The sequence below is a fragment of the Castor canadensis genome, chromosome 9 (assembly GCF_047511655.1).
Source record: "Castor canadensis chromosome 9, mCasCan1.hap1v2, whole genome shotgun sequence".
NCBI classification, from domain to species: Eukaryota; Metazoa; Chordata; class Mammalia; order Rodentia; family Castoridae; genus Castor; species Castor canadensis.
The window spans coordinates 153485322-153505372 of record NC_133394.1 but is presented as its reverse complement, the minus strand read 5'-3'; the positions used below and the strand labels follow the sequence as shown (position 1 = coordinate 153505372).

The 20051-nt window shown below is 40.8% G+C and overlaps 1 protein-coding gene and 1 non-coding gene across 16 annotated transcripts in view; one reads left to right on the top strand and one right to left on the bottom strand.

Moving 5' to 3' along the window:
* The window catches only part of Add1 (adducin 1), a 78890-nt gene that overhangs the window by 18172 nt on the left and 40667 nt on the right, over positions 1 to 20051 (top strand). For 14 of the 15 annotated variants that reach the window (XM_020162709.2, XM_020162716.2, XM_020162710.2 and 11 more), the window contains one exon: positions 17278 to 17492. In XM_020162709.2, the coding sequence (XP_020018298.1) occupies positions 17298 to 17492 (195 nt within the window). In that variant the 5' untranslated portion in view covers positions 17278 to 17297. Of the gene's footprint in view, positions 1 to 11347; positions 11517 to 12198; positions 12340 to 17277; positions 17493 to 20051 lie in introns of those variants that run through there. The other variant, XM_074042717.1, reaches the window with a different exon arrangement.
* On the bottom strand, positions 7304 to 7376 carry Trnav-aac (transfer RNA valine (anticodon AAC)). The gene has a single exon. It is a non-coding gene; the product is annotated as a tRNA-Val (tRNA).

Below are 20051 nucleotides of genomic sequence, written 5' to 3'. Positions count from 1 at the left end.
GGAAAGAGTGAACTGTTTGCTCATTTCAAAGCCACTTTAAATAAAGGTTAAAATACGAGTAATTACTCAGTTTAGTATTAAATAGAAAGGGCAAACTACTTTTCTCCTTTGAAACATGTGCTTTCCTCCCACCCCACCCCCACCCCCCGCCTCCCACAGCTTTAGTTTCTCTTTCATGGACAAGCTACTTAATATTTCACCCTGAACTTTGTAGAGTTCCTTCCACAATTCCAGTGACACAATTGTTGCTTTGTGTGTCTGGTACAACCAACATAAGTAGTTTGTGGAATGTGAATTTCTCCTACTTCTGTCCTCCAAGTTGTTTTTTCCCCTGAACTGAAATATTTCCTTCCTCCCTCCCTCCCGTGCTTCACTTTTAAAATACTTTATTTTTAAATGAAACGGTAATAGAAAAATTGTAGTTTTCCCCAATCCCCAAAAGATTAGTACTTTTAAAAAGAGGCATATATTTGAGAGCTATTTGATGTTAATTTAGATAGATACAGCAGTTGTAGGGAATTTTAACCAAAGGTTAATTTTCTCAGAGCAAATTTTAGTGTTAAATATGTTTTATTATATTCTATGTGTTTAAAAACTGGTATTCAGTTAACTAGAATTTTCTGTTTAGTTGTCATGTTAAAAATGGTCCCTTATACCTAGTAATGTCAGGAACTTCTGGCATCCCTCTGTGAAAAGCTAGAGCTGCCTTGATGGATAAGACAAGGACAGTGGCCTTCCCTGACCAAAAGCAACAGTTTAAGATGTCAGTTGTCATGGTCATGCTGGCCAGTACATAGAACTTCATTGCTAATACAGTAACAGTAGACATTGTATGGAAAATACCATCTTCAGCGTTCATCAGCCTTGTAAGATAGGTATTTTTATCATCTCTTACTACCATGGAAAAACTGAGATGCAGATAGTGACCCTGTCCAAGAGATGCCCGTCATGAGTATTGGGGCTGAGGTTTGAACCTGTGGGACTCTCCATTATAACTCATGCATTTAGCAGTTGTAGGACCTGATGGTTGTCCACTCACACACAATTGACCATCCCATAGGAGGCTGAGTTTAGTAGATTATAGGTGGAGAACAGGACCACTAGGTAGTAAACGGCATGTTTGTAGTTCAGCCAACTGATAATAGGGGGTTGCAGAGAAGAGAGATTGACAGAAGTGTTGCTTAGGAGATGTTGGTTCCTGTCACTGTTGTGTTTTTGCCTGTTTCATAGCTGCAGCACAATTGAGTATATGCTGTTGTAACAACTTAAATTATTGGCCATATCCTACTTATTATTCATAAGATTGACATTTTTTTCTTTGTTTTGTGATATTGGTGTTTGAACTCAGGGTTTCACATTTGCTAGTCAGGTGCTTGAGCCACGCCTCCTGCTCTTTTTGCTTCAGTTATTTTTCAGGTAGGGGCTTACTTTTTTGCCCAGGATCAGCCTCACCATGATTCTCCTACCTCCAGCCCCCTGCATAACTGGGATTACAGCTGTGAGCGACTATACACAGCCATAGTTTTGATGAAATATGTTTCCATCACATTTTTTATAGTTATCTGTATTCCCCCAGTGTAGCTCTTTTTCTGTATATTTAAATATGTATTATATGTATTACATATTATATAGCATATAGGTATATGTACATGTTCAAAAAATACATGTATTTTGTGTGTGCTGTTGGGGATTGAATCTAAGACTTTGGACATGCTAGGCAAGTACTTTATCATTGAGCTATATTCCCAGCCCTCTGCATTTTTTCAGGGAAAACATTCTCATTTTAGGCTAGGACTATTAGTGCCTCCTCATGTATTTAATGAGGTTGCTGAAGGTTGTAATGGTGTGTCTGGTCTGTCTTTGCTTCCTGACATAGCAGGAAGCTTTTTGCAGTCTCTGTGGGCTCACTGTACTCCCCTGCACACTTAGTTGTGACATCTGTGAGGTCTAGAGATCTCCTTTTCTTACTTATTTCCCTATCTCTGAGAATTATACTTACTCTTGTCACCAAATCTAGGCAGCTAGAGACAGATACAGCTGCTTTTGTTTTACATATCAGCTTTGGGAATTGACGTAATTCTTAGAAACATAAAACCCAGTTAACTCAGAGGCACAACCCAGTTTGATATGCAGATTGTCCACTTGCAGTCTGGAATTTTTTTGTGGGTGGCAAACTGAAATTCAGAGTCTGTTTAGTCTGTGGTAGTACCTGTCCACAGTGTCTTTTGAGTCAGTCGTATGTCAGTTGGATTGAACGAATCAAAGCTTTTCTTACAGACAGGTGACTCTAGAATCTAAACTGAGAACTAGATTTACATTGTCAGACCAAAATGCTGGACCTGAAGCCTTTAATATATTAGTACTTATCAAGGGCCTGTATGTGATAGTTCTGTGAATATGACAGGGAATGAGAGAGACAAGTTTTTCACCTTCGTAGGGCTTACATTCCAGTGGGGGAGAAAATGAATTTCTGATGGTGATATTTATAACTAAGTCCTTTTTTTTTTTTTGTGGTACTGGAATTTGAACTCAGGGCCTTGTCCTTGACTAGGCAAGCACTCAGCCAGTTAAGTTACACCTCTGACCCTGGAGTCTGTGCTTTGATACTGGTGATAAGTGCTTTGAAGGGAAAGAAAACACACACACACACACACACACACACACACACACACACACACACACATATCTGTGGTGATTTGAGAGAGCTGAGTGTGGGGACTACTCTAAATGAGTAATCGCAGAAACTGATTTCGAAATTTGGAGGTGAAATTCAACTGGCAACCTGATTGATAAGGAATAAGGCACTCAAAGTAGCTGGAAAGAGTTTGTTCTAGGCAGAGTGAAGAGCAGATGTAAAGGCTCTGGAGGCCTTCCCCTGGGACTGGGCTAGGGTCTAGGCATGGTGTTTTCCAAGATTTCTAGATAACTCTGATACGTGGCCAGGGTCAAGAACCAGGGAACCACAGGTAGAGGTGATATGTAAGCCTCAGATAGGTCTAGACGTGACTGTTTGTACAACAGTATTGCTAAGGAAAGTTGGGTGAAGGTGCTGGGTGTGTTTGCATATGTAAAGGGGGCTGGTGTATCTGGGACCTTGTGGCTAAGGGGAAGGCTGCACCAGGGCCAACCCAGGAAGGTCCCTAAAGGTTGTGGTCAAAATTTCAGATTTTAGCTTGGTACCAGTGGCTCACACCTGTAATGCTAGTTACTCTGGAGATAGAGATCAGGAGGATCGCTGTTTGCAGCCAGCTCAGGCAAATAGTTTGTGAGACCCAACACAAAGCAGGGCTGGTAGAGTGGCTCAAGAGATAGGGCACCTGCCTAGCAATCGTGAGGCCCTGAATTCAAGCCCCAGAACCACAAAAAAAGGGGGAAAAAAATCAGATTTTATTCTTAGCACTATTTCAGATTTTATTTTGGGAATATATTTTTATAGAGAATGAATTATCAGTTAATAGCAACGGTGTGGTGGCACATTTTTGTAATCCCAGCATCAGAAGATGGGGATAATAGAAAGGCAGGAAGATGAAGAGTTAAAGACCACCTGGTAACTAGTGGCTCATCCTTGTAATCCTAGCTAGTTGGTTGTTGGGATTAGGAGGATGGTGATTTGAGGCCATTTTGGGCAAATGGTTTGAGAGACTCCTCCAGAATAACCAGAGCAAAGTGGACTGGAGGTGTGGCTCAAGTGGTAGAGAGCCTGTTTTGTAAGCATGAAGCCCTGACTTCAAACACCATTGTTACCCGCCCCCTCCAAAAAAAAAGTGAATTAGATACTAGCCTAGGCAATATATTGAGGCTTAAAAAAAAAAAAGAATAGATAGAAGTGGAGAGAGAGGATTGGGGGAGATGCAGAGTTCTGTTTTGAGTAAGTTAGGTATGAGTGGACTTTAAACATCCAAATAAGTGTTTTATCGGCATTTAAATATACAAGTGTGGACCCAGAGAAGAGTTTAGGGCTGCTGGTATCAATTTTGGAGTCCATTGGGATATGTAATTCAGTGGTTCTCAACTCTGCGCATTTGAATGACTTGGGGAACTTTAAAAGGGCCAATGCCTAGGTCCTCCCATAGATATAGATTCTCTGGGAATGGGCTGCGGTGTAGACATAGTGTTTTCCAATGCTGGTGGAATGGCTCAAGTTGTAAGAGCTCCTACTGAGCAAGCATAAGGCCCTGAATTCAAACCCCAATGCTGCAAAAAAACAAAACAAAACAAAACTCAAAAAAACCAATAAAAACTAACCCAAACTTGTTGTTTTTCAAGCTTTCCAGATAACTGATACATGGCCAGGGTCAAGAATCAGAGAACTGTAGGTAGAGGTAGTACATAAGCCTCAGGTAGGCCTGGATTTGGCTGTTTTGTAACAGTGTTGCTACGGAAGAGAGCAGTAACTCAGGGTACTGGGGACGCTGACATAGAAGTTGAGTAGAAAAGAGGGGACAGGAAGGGAGACTCATAGAAGTGGCTACAGAGGAGGAAGGAAAGCCAGAAAAGGACAGTGCTTCCCTAGGAGACAAGGGTGCGGTCAGGTGCTGGTGAGATGTGAACATGGAGGGGGATTTCGAGGAGCTGCCACAGAGGGATTGGGTTTCAGAGGTTTGGACTAGTTTTAAGAGCTGCAAATGTTTTATTTTTCCCCCCTGTAGTGCTAGGAATTCAACCCAGTTGGAGCTGTGAATTCTAATCCTACCTTTTGGATTAGTTTTATATGTAAAATGAAACAGGATGCCTAATTCTTTTCTTAGACTGTTTGTATCTTTTTTGTTTAGTTACCACAACATAAATGCAATGTGTCAATGCGTAAAGAAGATGATGCTAACTAGAAGATTATGAAACTATACTGTTTCATTCCCCTCCATACTCGGAAACAAAAACCAGCTCTCATCATGCCTTACCCTTTTGCTGTCCCTCTTCCTGGAGCACTTTTCTGGATACATGGCTGCCTGCCATGACCCTCACCACATGAGTCTGCCAGGCTTTTCTCAAGCTGTTACCTTCTCTGTGGCCTTTCTCTGCCCTTTATAACGTATCTCGCCTCCTCACCTCCCTGGACTGCCAGTCCCACCCGTAGTGCTTTACCTTCTACATGCCGTGTGGCTTACTTACTGATCCTGCTTCCTCTTGGCCCCTCTACTGAAAGATACCCTCCTTAAAGGTAGAAACGTTCTTTTTTTTTTTTTTTCCTTTTTCTTTTATTATTCACATGTGCATACAAGGCTTGGGTCATTTCTCCCAGGCAGAAACATTCTTGTCAAGTGATATTGCCCAACTGTTTGGATTGCTAAGCAATGCCTAGCTCATGGTAGCCTCAGGTAGGTGTTGATGACTCAGTGAAAAGAGTGACACGGTTATCTCTGGCTCGGCTTCAGTTGCATTTGAGAACTTGCCCAGGATCTGTCTTCTGTCCATGGTCTAACTGCAGAACCTCTTCTAGAGTTTGCATTCTCCCTCTGCCAAGTAGTGTCAGGTCATGTCCATTGCAGTGATATCATTTTGGTTAAGTAAAAAGTAATAAAAGCATATACAATTCAAATTATAATTTTTCTGTCTAAATTTGTTTTTGCCATTTTTTTTTTTTTTTTTTTTTGCAGTACTGGGGCTTGAACTCAGGGCCTTTATCTTGAGCCCACTCCTCCAGCCCTGCTTTTGCGAAGGGTTTTTCTAGATAGCGTCTTTTGTGGAGCTGTTTGCCTGGGCTGCCTCTGAACCACGATCCTCCTGATCTCTGCCTCCTGAGTACTGAGTAGCTAGGATTATATGTGTGAGCCACTGGCGCCTGGCTGATTTAACTTTTATGACTTTCTCTTGCAACTGCCTCTTGGAATTTTTTGTATTGGGAACTGGGGAGTGAACTCAGGGCCTTGCACACACTAAAGCATGTGCTGTACCACTGAGTGACACCCCCGCCCAGACACACACATGCTGCTCCTCATTTGGAATTTTTAACACTCCAGCAATTATCTGGGTATTAATGTAGGAAAGTGGTGGTGATTATGAGAAATGTTATACATATGAGAAGTAATATTTAGCATTTTCTAAAAACCAGTTTTGGTGACAAGAATCATTTTAGTTAGTTGTATAAAAGTCATGTGAGTGAGAAGCAATTTGGTGCTGTGCAAAAAAGTCCATGGCTTGGAAGCCAGCATGCCTGTATTTGTGTATATGTTCTGTAATCTCAGCCATACCCTAGTGAATCCCCACTGTGTGCCAAATACTGCTTAGTGCTCTCCAGGTAGCATTTCTGCTTCTTACCCTCAAGGTTGCCTTTACGACAGCTGTTTTTTTAAATAAGGAAACCAAGTGCCAGAGAGAGGTTAAGCAGCTAGGCCAGAACCACACAACCACTGTGTAGCCCAGTGAGCGTCAGACTTTTTACCTAAAGCATGCACCTTGAGCCCACCACATTGTGTTGCTGTTCTCTGCTGATACCACCTGTGTGCCCAGGGCAGTCTCCTCTCCTTCTCTTAGCCTCAGTTTTACTATTTTATTTCTTAGTATTTTCTTTTTTGTAGTACTGGCTAGACAGGTATTCTACCACTGAACTACCATCCCCAGTCCAGTTTTTTTTAAACCTAATATGTGTCTTAGTTTATTTTGTGCTGCTATAACAGAATACCTGAGAGTGAGTACTTTGTTCTTTTTTATTTATTTATTTTTTTGTGGTACTGTGGATCAAACCCAGGGTCTTATGTGTGCTCAATAAGCTCTCCACCACTGAGCTATACCCCTATTCCTGGGTAATTTACAGTGAGCAAAAAATTTATTTACTCATGGTTGTAGAGGTGGGGAAGTCTGCTGGCATCTGGGGAGGGCCTTCTTTCATCATCCCTTGGTGGAAGGCAAAAAGAGAGAGAGAGAGAGAGAGAGAGAGAGACAGAGAAAAGGGTACTAATCTCGCTTTTATTAAGAACCCATGACCAAACCCACTCCAATGATAAAGACATGAATCCATTCATGAGTGAGGAGCCCATAGTCATTTTGGAACACAGATTATTAGGGTCATATTTTTATTTAGCCCAGTACATTCTTCACTCAAGAGTATGGTAACTTACTATACCTTAGGGAAAGACACAATCTTTTATGACCTATATTATATCACCTGTGAGGTCAAGATAAGGCTACCTTACAAAAACACAGAATATATACTTAGTACCTTCCATATAGAATATAAAACTTTATTTTTTTTTTTTTTGATGCTATCATGCCTCTGGAAATTCAATGCAGTATATAATCTGTTCACTTTATATCCTTAATGATGCTGATTATTTTATTTATGGTCTTTTCTTTTTTTCTTTCTTTTTGGTGGTACTGGGGTTTGAACTCAGGGCCTCATGCTTGTTAGGCAGATGCTCTACCACTTGAGCCACTCCACCAGCCTGCCTGCCTGCCATTTTTTGCATTGGGTATTTTTGAGATAGGTCTCACTTTTTTTTTTCCCCCTTTTTGGTTTGAACTCAGAGGTTTGTGCTTACAAAGCAGAAACTATCACTTGAGCCGTACCTCCAGTCCATTTTGCTCTGTTTTTTTTTTCTTTCTGCTCTGGGATTTTTTGAACTGTCTCCCCAGGCTGAGCTGTAATTCTCCTGATTGATCTTAGTCTCCTAGATAGTTAGGATTACAGGTGTGAGCTGCTGGTGCCTGGCCTATTGTTAAATTATTTTATAAATTAGACTTTAAAAATGTGTACATGCACAAACATATGAATAATGAAGTTCTCTTGGTCATCTCTGTCTTCCATCCACCCAGCTCCCTGTTACTCCTTATAAGTCATTCACCATTTAAAATTTCTGTGTATTCTTCCTCATTTCTTTATGTAAATACAAGTAAATGTGAGTATTTTTCTTACTTTCTTCCTCCCACCAAAATAATTTTATGTACATTCTTTTTTTTTTAATTGGTAGAACTGGAGTTTGAACTCAGGGTCTCACCCTCGCTGACAGATAGTCTTCTTCTTGAACTACTCTGCCAGCTCCCATTCTCTGAATCTTGATTTTTTTTTTAACTTGACGGTATGTCTTTATTTTGTGAAAACCAGAAGACCTAAACATGTGTGTACTCATAATTACTTGATAGCCTTAAGACTTTTAAACCTTTATCAGCCAACCTAATTACTTTTCAAGGAGCATACCTTTTGGCTTAATCTTACTTAGTCCTATATTTGGGCTTTTAAATGCTGCCTGTGTAGCTTGAAAGAGGAAACATGGGACCATCTTCAGAAGTTTGAGTTAATAAACAAGCTTGTGAGCCGGGTGCTGGTGGCCTACTCCTGGAATCCCAACTATTCAGGAGGCGGAGATCAGGAGGATCGTGGTTCAAAGCCAGACCAGGCAAATAGTTTGAGAGACCCTATCTCGAAAAAACCCAAAGCACAAAAGGGCTGTGGAGTGGCTCAAGGTGTAGTCCTGAGTTCAGGCCCCGGTACTGGGAAAAAAAAAAAAAAGCAGCAGCTCATGTCCAGCCTTTGTGTGTACAGAATGTAGATGTGTTTTCCTAACACTCAGCTGTTGTGTTGTTTTATCCTTTAGTCCTAGCTGTTACTTCCAAGCTTCCTTTCATCATTTGTCCTCCGCAGGAGCCAGTTACTTCACAACAGGAGCATTCAGTTGCTGATCATTAAATTCTGAAAAGAACTGCCTATTTGTCTTTTGTAGTCATTATTTTAATATTCCTTAGCTATAATCCTGCTAAACTTTTCCACTTACCCTTCTACTCAGAAAAGCAAAACACCAAATCATGAGTTGAGGTTGTGGCTCAAGTGGTAGAGCACCTGCCTGGCAAGTGCAAGGCACTGAGTTCAAACCCCAGTATCACCAAAAACAAAACAAAACAAACAAAAAGAAGCCAGGTGCCAGTGGCTCACACCTATAATCCTAGCTACTCAGGAGGCAGATATCAGGAAGATCACAGTTCAAAGCAAGCCTGGGCAAATAGTTATGAGACCCTATCTCGAAAAAACATTCACAGAAATAGGGCTGGTGGAATGGTTCATGGTGAAGGGCCTGAGTTCAAGCCCTAGCACCACACACACACACACACAAAAAATCAAATCATCACTTAGCAAACCATTCTCATTCTCATGGAATGAAATTCCTGAGTACATGGGATTTCTTCTTGAAAGCACTTTCAAGTGCATGCCTGTAATCCCAGTGTACCTTTGGAGCAGGAGAATCATGAATTCCAGGCCAGCCTGGGCTATGTAATGAGATCCTGTTTCCAAAAAGCAAAACAAACAAAAAACCCAAAGTAAATGCTCATGGGCCATGTGAAGGTGATGGATATCACTTTAAGTAGAATTTTTTAGAACTGGGCAACAGTGGTTAATGCCTGTAAGATACTTGGCAGGCTGAGATTAGGAGGATCACAGTTCAAGGTCAGTCTGGGGAAATGGTTCACAAGACCTTCATCTCCAAAATAACCAGAGCAAAATGGACTGGAAGTGTGGCTCAAGTGGTAAGAGTGCCCGTTTTGTAAGTGCCTGCCTGCTGTGCAGGCAGGAAGCCCCGAGTTCAAACTCTAGTTCCACCAAAAGTAGAGTGAGGGGGATGAAAGTAAATTTTTTGAAAATTAGTAATGCAGAATGATTTTTGTATTCCCTTAGCGTTCATTTAGCAGATAATTTCTGAAGCCTTTTATGTGCTAAATGGTGCTAAATGATACTGAACCAAGAAGTGCCCCATCACATTTGGCTTCCTGTGCTGCAGTAAAGTAGATGGATTGGCATTTGGAATAAGTGGTCTTGGGTCAGTTTCTGAGTTGGCTGTTTATTTAAAACTCAAGAGTCTGCTCTTTATCTGCAAATGGAGACATTTTGCATGGTTGTTGGAGTTAACCAATGTATTTGGACACACATGCAGTGTGTCTAATGTATGCCATTGTCTTTGACACTGTCCTTATGAAATTCATGCACTAGTCACTCTTCTGGATCCCTTGCATTTTCTAATGTACTTTTCTCAGCTGGGTTTGGCAAAAGTTAGATCTGGAGTTTGGGAGTCATAGGATGAGGATTATGCCTCTATTCTGTTTTGTCTTTTTTTTTTTTCAGTTTGCTCTCAGCTGAATGGCCTTTTGTGTTCATTAGGTTGGGAAGATGTCTTTACAGGTGAGGAAACTTCAAACCTGTTCAGATTTACATTGGTGCCACTGGGACTGGCCACTTTGTCCTGGCTCAGCACTGACCTATGGGCTGAAAGTCCTGACATTAGCAACAAGAAGGCAGCCTAATGAGAGGAAGGGGAGAGTGCCTACTCCACAACCTGCCTAAGCATTAGATTTCTGCTCTTCTTACTGTTTGTTATACCTTCAGCAAGTGACTAGAATCGTTCCATATATACCATAGGATTGGGTGATGATACAGTTAAAAGAAAAACAACAGTTACATAACTGCATACAAAAAGTAAGACATGGAACATTTAGGCTGGGAAGTTGTTACTAACCATTTGTCATAAAGGAGAGAGAGGAAGCAAGAAGACCCACCCAGATAATCAATTTCTGATTAAAGGCACATAAGTGTGGGAGACAAGGCTGGGGTTCATTGCTTTGATTTATTTTTACGTATTTTTAGATTCTTTTCTTATTTGAGCTGTCCTGAAACCTGAGGATAGTGAATAGTAGCATGCACTTTCGTGAGGAGAGGGAGCTCTGCCACCAGGCAATTCAGACCCTTGCAACCCTTTCTTGTCTGCTTACCTGCTTTGTGCCTCAGTTCCTTATCTGCAGGGAAAAAATGAATTAACACACATAAAAATGAGTTTTAAATCAGTACTTGGTAAACAGTGATAATTTTAGTTGTAATTATTTTATAGGAATCTTTTGAGCAGTCTTTTTTTTCTTTTTTGTAAGAGAACATCCAGAGGCACAAGAATAGAAATGATCCGATCAGAGTAATTAAAGGCTTTTATTCAGCTCTGAGGTCCCCAGCAGGGCACATACAATCAGCCTGCAGCCCCTAAGAACCTTCACTGTAAGGTGAGTGTTTCTTTTTGGGGAGAAGTGGAGAACTGCATTACTAGACGTGCAATGTAAGCAGCAGGGGATTACAATATATTATGGTTGTGCTCTGTTTTATTTGGGGCAAGTGTTAGCTTGGGCTTCTTCCTTGTCAGTAGATCTTAGGGATTCTCCTTTCATTGGCTGTTGCTACCTCTTCCAATAAACCCCTTCTAGGTTTGCAGGTTTCTGAGAGTTTGTCATGAATTTTTGCTGGGGCCCCTGTGTCTCTTCTCCTTTCCCACACCAGATGCTGGCTGGGTGCCCACTATGCTGCACTACTCCACCCCTTTGCCTAGGCATACTTTGGTGTTAGCTTCTCCAGGTCTGTTTAAAATCTTTTCATTCTTCCCAACAGAGGCTCCGTCTTCCATTTCATTGAGTGTGTCCTGAGATGCAAACCTCATGGAGCCCTTCCTCCAAAGAGAAGTTCATTGTCTCTTGTAGCAGACATCCTACTTGAAGAACAAAGTCTCAGTTGAGTCCCTGCTATGTATGAAACACTGTCCCAGGGCTTGTTTCTGAAAGTGAGCTATTGTCTTTATTCTTTATGGGCCTGGTAGCAGAGCAAACATATACATAAATATTTTGGTCTTGTTTGAAAATGGCTGTAAAGGAGATGAGAATAAAGTACCTTGGCACATAGGAGGCCAAGAGCCAGGTTTGGGGAATGGGGCAAGCTGTGTGGAGCAGGAAATGTTTGATTTGGTTTTTGAGATTGAGTAAGGGCTGAAAGATTCAGAGGGGTGCGAATAGTCTAATTAGTTTGTGAAAAATTCATTGAGCATTTGCTGATCATGAAGCGTTAAGTATAAAATCTGAGGGAAATTGATGGCTCCCTAGCTGTGCTGCCTCTTCTCTTCAGAACTCAGTATATGTTCCTTCACCAGAGTAGCTGTACTTCTATAGGCTTCCTGGCAACCATCTCTTCTGTGAAGTTTTGCTAACTAGCCCTAGCTATAAGTTTCCTAGGTATGCCGTCCCAAAGTAGTATAAAATAGGGGCTTACACAACACATTTATTGTGTCACAGTCTTTGAGGCCAGAAGTCTGAGGTCACAGTGTTGGTAAGGCTGTTTCCTTCTGAGGCTGTGGAAGGAGGATCTGTCGTAGGCCTCTGTCCTACCTCCTGGTGGTTGGTGGAAATCTTTGGTGTTCCTTGGCTTATGGAATGAAGCATCACCCAACTTCTGCCTTCATCTTCACATAGTGTTCCCTCTGTGGTATGTCTGTGACCCTTCCTATAAGGATACCAGTCATGTTGGATTAGGGCCATGCTGCTCCAGTAAGACCTTATCTTAACTGATGACATCTTCCAGGACCCTGATTCCAGATAAGGCCACCTTCTGAGGTACTGTGGTTTATTATTTATTTATTTATTTATTTATTTATTTATTTATTTATTTATTTTTTCCTTTTTCTTTTATTATTCATATGTGCATACAGGCTTGGTTCATTTCTCCCCCCTGCCCCAACTCCCTCCCTTACCATCCACTCCGCCCCCTCCCTCTCCCCCCCCTCAATACCCAGCAGAAACTATTTTGCCCTTATTTCTAATTTTGTTGTAGAGAGAGTATAAGCAATAATAGGAAGGAACAAGGGTTTTTGCTGGTTGAGATAAGGATAGCTATACAGGGCATTGACTCACATTAATTTCCTGTGTGTGGGTGTTACCTTCTAGGTTAATTCTTTTTGTGAGGTACTGTGATTTAGTACTTCAGCATACACATTTTGAAGGAATGCCGTTGTGCCCATAGTGCCCTCTCTCTGTTTCTGTTCTTTCTACGCCCTGCCTTTGCAAACTATGTAGTGTAAGTAGATCTGTCATGACTCTTAAGAGTATTTTGTCCTGCATCTTTTTGTCTCTGGCACCTTGTACATAATGTGGATTGTAATTCCAGTGGAAAGATCTTAAGCATCACGAGTTAATAAAAAAGGGAAGACATTCTTCATCTTTTTCTTCTGGGGTCAGGTGGCCAAGAATACTAGCAGTGGTTACCACTTCTATTACCACATGAGTATATCTGATTCCTCATGAGTTATTTCTCATGGACCAATAATTTAGTATTGCCTGGGGGTAATTATGCTTTCTAAGAAATGTTTTTAAGAACATTTAGAAACTCTGACAAGATCCTCTGGGTCTTCAGCAGGTATTTTTGCCCAGAGGATTTCTTTAACGGTCACCTTCTTGCTTGTTCCAATCTTTGGTTTGAGTGTTCTGGCTTTAGGAATTTACAAGTAAATCATGCTGGGTGTGGTGACACACCCAGTTACTTGGGAGGCAGAGGTGTTCTCAATTTGAGGCCAGCCCATGCAAACTTAGGGAGACCCTCCCTCAAAAGTACAATATAAACAAAAGGGCTGGGGGCATGGCTTAGGTGTTAGAGCACTTTCCTAAATGTGTGAGACCCTGGATTTAATACTCAGTAACACACACACACACACACACACACACACACATATGAGTTTTAGGACCTAGACCCAAACTCCAGGGGTTCCACGTGTTAGGTCCAGCCACTCACCAAACAAAAAGACAAATAATGGTGAAGGGCAGAGAAGGAGATTTATTATGTAGCCCATGACACACTGAGGAAAGACCAAGAACCATTTCAGCCCACTTCTGGGTACAAAAATGAGCATTAGGTTTAAAAAGAAAAAGAATTATGGCAGGGGGCAAAAGATATACATAGTTAAATAGTTCTGGTCACAGATGTGTTCCAGTGGATGATTATCTCAATTCTTGTTTTAGGAGGGTTTCAGAGAAGTTGTTATCCTGTCTTTGTTGCCTGGCTGGTGATCTGTTCTGAGAGGATCCTGCTGTTCCTTTCCTTGGGGGGAATTTCCTCCATCCCTCCTTATAAATGTTACTGTTAAGTCCTGCCCTGCCTGCATTCTAATGTGATCAAAGGTGCTGCAGAGAGACTAGTTCAGGACAAAGAACAAAGGTACAAAATGGAGACAGGAATGCTAGGCTTTTCTCCTGTTTTTAGTTAATTTGTGGGTCCAAGTCAGGACTCAAGTGCTTTTCAGCAAAAACAGTGTAATTACCTGTTACAGTACCAGCCCAGAATGTAAGGTTGGAGCTTGATCAAGACAAGTCTCTGCACCTATGCCTTTCTTGTCCCTTTAAGGACATTATTATCTGTATTTCATGGATTTTTGTCACTGCCACTGTTACCATCATCATCCACAATATGGCTTAGAGGTTAAGAAAAAAAACTCTTATTTTCTAGCTCAATGAGTTTCCTCTTTAAAGTGAGGAAAATTATAGTATCTCAACAAACAGGTGAATTGAGGGGATCAAATCAAGCAAAGAACATTGTCTAGCATACAGTTCTTCCTTTACATTCTTTTTTTTCTGGCAGTGATAGGATTTGAACTCAGGGCCTTGTGCCTCCTAGGCAGCCACTCTATCACATGAGCCATGACTCTAGCCCTTTTTGCTTTAGTTGTTTTTCCAAATAGGGTCTCGTGTGTATGTTCAGGCTGACCTGGACTGTGATCCTGCTATTTATGCTTCCCAAGTATCTGGGATGACGGAAGCACTACCAAATACTAGTTGAGATAGGATCTCGCTAACTTTTTTGCTTGGGTGGTCTTGGACCTGTACTCTTTGTCCCCTCAGTAGCTAGGATTATAGTTGTGAGTCACTATGCCTTTCTATGCTTTTAATTACCTTTTGCAGCATAATAAACCATTGTAGGACTTTGCAGCTTAACACAATTACTTTATCATATCATGGTTTTGTGGATCATGAGTTTAGGCAAGGCACAGTGGAAATTCTGCTTCATGTGGCATCCACTGAGGTCACTTGATGTTTTTCCAAGGTCTTTAAACATTTTAATATTAAAATGTTGTAAGAGTTCTTATATTTTTTGCATATAAATCTCAGATGTATGACTGGGAAATGTCTTCTTCCATTCTGTGGGTTTTCTTTTCACGTTTTCACTCTACTGCTTGAGTCACACCTCCAGTTCATTTTGCTATGGTTATTTTGGGGATGGGGGTATCACGAACTATTTTTCCTTGGCTGGCCTCAAACAGCAATCTTTCTGATTTCAGTCTCCCAAGTAACTAGAATTACAAATATGAGCTACTGGTGCCTGGCTCTCATTTATTTTTCCTTGACCTTTTGGTATCATGTAAGAAGACCTTGCCTAAACCGAGGACACAAAGATTTAATTTTTGTTCTCTTCTAAGTATTTTATGGTGTTTGCTGCTAGGTTTAGATCTGGGATTGGTTGGCACCAGTTACTTTTTAGTTGCTAATTAATCAACATTTTAAATCCCTACTTTGTTTCTCTTGCTCGAGGAGCTGTTGGTCAGTCACTCACTGTTAAAACCCTTTATCAGTGGCTTCAGAGATTATTTCTCACGTATCTCTTTATCCTTTTCTTCCTATTTTTAATTTATCCAAAAAAAAAAAATTTGCAACTCTACAACATATTGGGAACTGTTATGGATGCTCATTTTATTCCCTCTTCTCCTGCTTCTCCTGTTTATGTGGTGATTTATTTATTTATTTATTTATTTATTTTATTGTGGTACTGGGTTGGAACTTAGAGCTTCACCCTTGCTAGGCAGGTGCTCTTACTGCCTGAACCTCTTGATGAGAGAAAAACTCTTGATGAGAAAAATATTTTGAGGTGTCCTAAATTTTAGTATGAGGACCTGAGGATGGAAGAAAGGAAAAGCTAGGTAAGTTAATCAGTTAATAGCTGCTGGCCAAATCAACAAAATTACTGTATCACATTCCAGAATGTGTGTTAAAACATAGACTCAAACTCTAGGCAGCTGACCCCAAGTAGTCATCACATTATGCTTACGATCCCAAGCCCCGCAGCAACAGCTACATCTCCTTATGGACTGTCCTGTTCCAGAACATTACCCACTTCACATTATCCCACCTAAATTATTAGCCAATGCAAATAACTTATGCTTTCCTTCTAGATTTTCATTACAAAAATGTTCTTGGTTTATAGGTCCAGCAGATATACTTCCAGCTGCTATCTAGCCTTGCTGCTTGTAGGTGCAGGACCTTGTCCCAGGACCAGTTCTTTTCTGGCCAGTATCTGTCACAGCTTGGAAAATCCTTTTATTTCAGAATCCCTTAATCTTAAGAGTTTGGTTTAATACTTCCAAATCAATACCTGTATCTTTCACAGTGAGTCTGTCTCCCCTTCTAAATTGTGTCTAATTTTCTGATAAATGTAGATGTAGACATGTCTGATTTTTTTTGTACCCAGCACAAAATGACTGTACGTAATAGATGCTTTTTAAGTACTGCATGTATATTGTTAAAGTTATCATTCTGCGCCTCCCATCCCTCACTGCTGGATCAAACTCTGGGCCTTGCACATGCTAGGCAAGTAGTCTACCACAGAGCCCTCGATCAGTGTTTTATAGAAACAGATTAGAAATTTTAGAAATTGAACGCTTGTATGATTAGTAAAGGTGCAGTTGAGGAATTTAGCAGTAGAAGGTGAACATAAAATAGTACATTTGAACACTGCTTCAAGTGAGAAACTGCTGTTATAAAGAATGTAAAGTATTACATTTGAGCCATCTTGTCATCTTTCTAGGTTATTCACAACCTGGAGTATATTAACATTTGCAGTAGTTTGAGCCACTTGTTCTTTCTACCAAAAAGATGATGTTAATGAGGAGCCTGTTTCATCTGCATGAATGCAAATGTAGGAGGAACTTCTTTCCCACTGATCTGTTTGGGGAATTCTTTGCAGGATCACTACTGATACCTTTTTGGAAAGTTGTCAGAAATCAAAAATTTCAGGGCTAGGGGTTTTGCTTGTTGGTAAAAGGTTGTCTGTCTTGTACAAGGCTTGAGGTTTGATCCCCAGCACCACAAACAATTAAAAACAAACAAATATTACAAAAAAGAAGAAAGCAATCAAATTTTTTTTCCAGAAGTAAACTGCTGCTTTTAGTAGACCCTGTCTGCATGGATAAATCATGAGTGTAAATTACCATGTGGTTTAGAGTTTAATATCTACGCTTTTTGGGTCTCAGCCACACAATAGCTTGTTACATTGCTCTCTCATTGTCTGCTGAAGAACAATGGCAGGAGAAAATACACCATTGGTTAGTGGATGGTTCAGGACAGCTGATCGGCACGTGCCTCTGAAGTCACAAAGAAGCCTCACAGGTCATGCTCCTAATGAGCCAGAGTCAGCCCCATGTTGAAGACGACTTATCAGGCCGATGTACTCATTGTTAAATGCTACTGGACATTGATTTGAAAACAGTACTTTCTTTTGTTTTGATTCTGTAGGACTCTTGAAAGATTGTGCAATGAATGGTGATACTCGGGCCACAGTGGTGACCTCACCACCTCCAACCACAGCCCCTCACAAGGAGAGGTACTTTGACAGAGTGGATGAAAACAATCCAGAATACTTGCGGGAAAGGAACATGGCACCAGACCTTCGCCAGGACTTCAATATGATGGAGCAAAAGAAGAGGGTGTCCATGATTCTCCAAAGTCCTGTAAGAAAAGATTTTTCCCTGGCACATTCTCGCAATGTTGTCTTCCCTCTTCTGATACTTGAGTATGCCCTGTTGTATGAGTGGCACAGTCAGCGTCTTTTAACACAGCAAATTAGTGCCTCATGTATGCGAAGATAGACGGTTGTTAAAATTCAGTTTAGTTCATGTTCCTGAACATAATGAAAATATGAAATGTTTATTTCTCTTTTTCACTTTTTTTTTTTGGTGGGACTAGGGTTTGAACTCAGGGCTTTGCATTTGCAAAGCAGGTACTTGCAAAGCAGACCCTCTACTGCTTTAGCCACACTTCCTCCTTTTTATTTTCTTAACTGCTTGTCCAGGGCATCTCTATATAATGGGACAATCTGAAACTTACTGTTTCCTTCAAAATACAGGTTGAACATCCCTATCCAAAATTTGAGTATTACATAAGTTTTGGATTTCAGAGCATTTCAGATTTTCAGATTTGAGATGCTCAGCTGTTAAAGTCCATGCAAATATTCCAAAATCTAAAAAACTCTGAAATCTGAAACCCTTCTGACCCCAAGCATTTTGGATAAGGGGTACTCAGCTTGGACTTCTCAGTTCTGGTCATCTAGTAAGTTAATAGTATGTGACTTGTTACAGTCAGCATTGTGAATCATGGTCATGCCTACCTTGAGGGTCTTCTAGATGCATCTGTAGTTAAAGTAGACTTGTCCTCATAGTTTGCTCATACTGATGGTGCTACTTGTATGTATTTCATTTTTCTTCTTCTAAGTTTTATTCCCTTAATATTTTGGGGAGATGTCATTGATTTTTTGAAATGATATTGCTAGTCTCTTATGTGCTGTGTGGACATACGGGCTAAAACTAAGGATTTAGCAGTAAATAAGACATCTAAGGCCTCATATGTAATCATCCAGATCAGGTCTCACACTTGACGTTCTAGCTGAAGGAGGTAAGCAATAAAAACAAACACAAGTGCCATTCAGAAAGCAGTGGGGTGCTCAGACTGAGTGTGACTGGTTAGAAAAGGTCTCTTTGAGGAGGGAAGATTTAACCTGATTCTGAATGTCAGGAAGAAGCTGACCATAAAGGTATTAAGAGGAAAAACAGTTCACATTGAGGGACTGGCTAATGTGAATTCCTAGGATAGGGATGAGCTTGAAAGGACTTGAAGAGGCAAAAGGCAGTCAGCGTGGTTGGCACCTGAGAGAGGAGAGATGTGGTTGGCGTGGCTGGCCAGGAAAGTGAGGATGGATCCTGGAGGGCTATGTAAGCTGAGATAGGAGCTTGGATTGGATTCCAGGCATACTACAGTCACTGGAGGACTGCAGACAAAGATGGACATGATTCAGGTTTAAGGAACTCATTGTGACTTTGGTATAGACAGAGCATTGGTTAGGGCAAGGGAGAGCCCATCTTTCAAACTGGAGAGAGCCGTAACTTGGGCCAGGATGGAGAAAGCTGGACTTGTTTGGGTTTCACTTTGAAGATAGGATAAAAAGGACTTGTTGATGAGGGTGTGGAAGTGAGAGGAGATAAAGGAATGAAGAAAAACAATCAGACTTTTGGCTTGAGCAGCTTTTCTTTACAAAAGTAGTAAGAAACTAAATAAAAACAACTAGGGGTAGAACTGAAGAAACTAAGAGCACCTGGTGTAGGCCAGAACTGTGTGAGGCACTGGGGATGAAGGTAGGGAGGAAGGTCCATCCCCACAAGTTGTTTAGAACCCAGGTTTTCCTTCCCTCACTGACTACTACAGAATAGGACCTCCAGTGTTATTTATCATGATGTGATGGATTAGGGATCCTCAGAGGGCTCTTGGCTGACATTCTTTTCTACCATTGAATTAGAAGCAATACATTTGTTTGTTGCATGCTTCCACCAGGTGATAGGTCCCTTGGCAGGAAGGGATAGCTCAAGCAATAAAAAACTAAAAGTAAGTTTAATGCAGAATTATCAAGAGTCTTAGAGTACATACTCAAATGTGGATCATAACCCAGTGAATTTACATTTTCATAATAGATTTCACTTATAATTATTTGACAAGATACTTGTTTCTTAGGGCTGGTGGAGTGGGTCAAGTGGCAGAGCATCTGCCTAACAAGTACAAGGCCCTGAGTTCAAATCCCAGTACTGCTTAAAAAAAAAGACACTTGTTTCTTTATAGGCTATGTGAAAAAGTTAATACAGTTTGGGAAAGCTATAAAGGATATGTGTTGTTACAGTAGTGACTTTATGTTAAAATCATTGTCAATCTATTGGACCTTTCTTGCCTAATTTAGGATTATTTCATAAAAGATGCACATATTAGGGTTCGTTTTTTCTTACTTAGTTTATGAGACAGGGTCTCGTATATCCCAGACTGTCCTCAAACTTGAGATCCTGCCTCAGCCTACCAAGTGCTAGGATTGCAAGTGTGTACCACCATGCCCAGCTTTCTTTTTGTTTTTCTACTTTTTTTCGTGGACTGGGGATTTGATCTCAGGGTCTCATGCTTGCCAGGCAGGCATTTTTACCACTTGAGCCACTCAGCCAACTCTTTTTCTACTTTTAAAAAGTAAATTCAGAAGT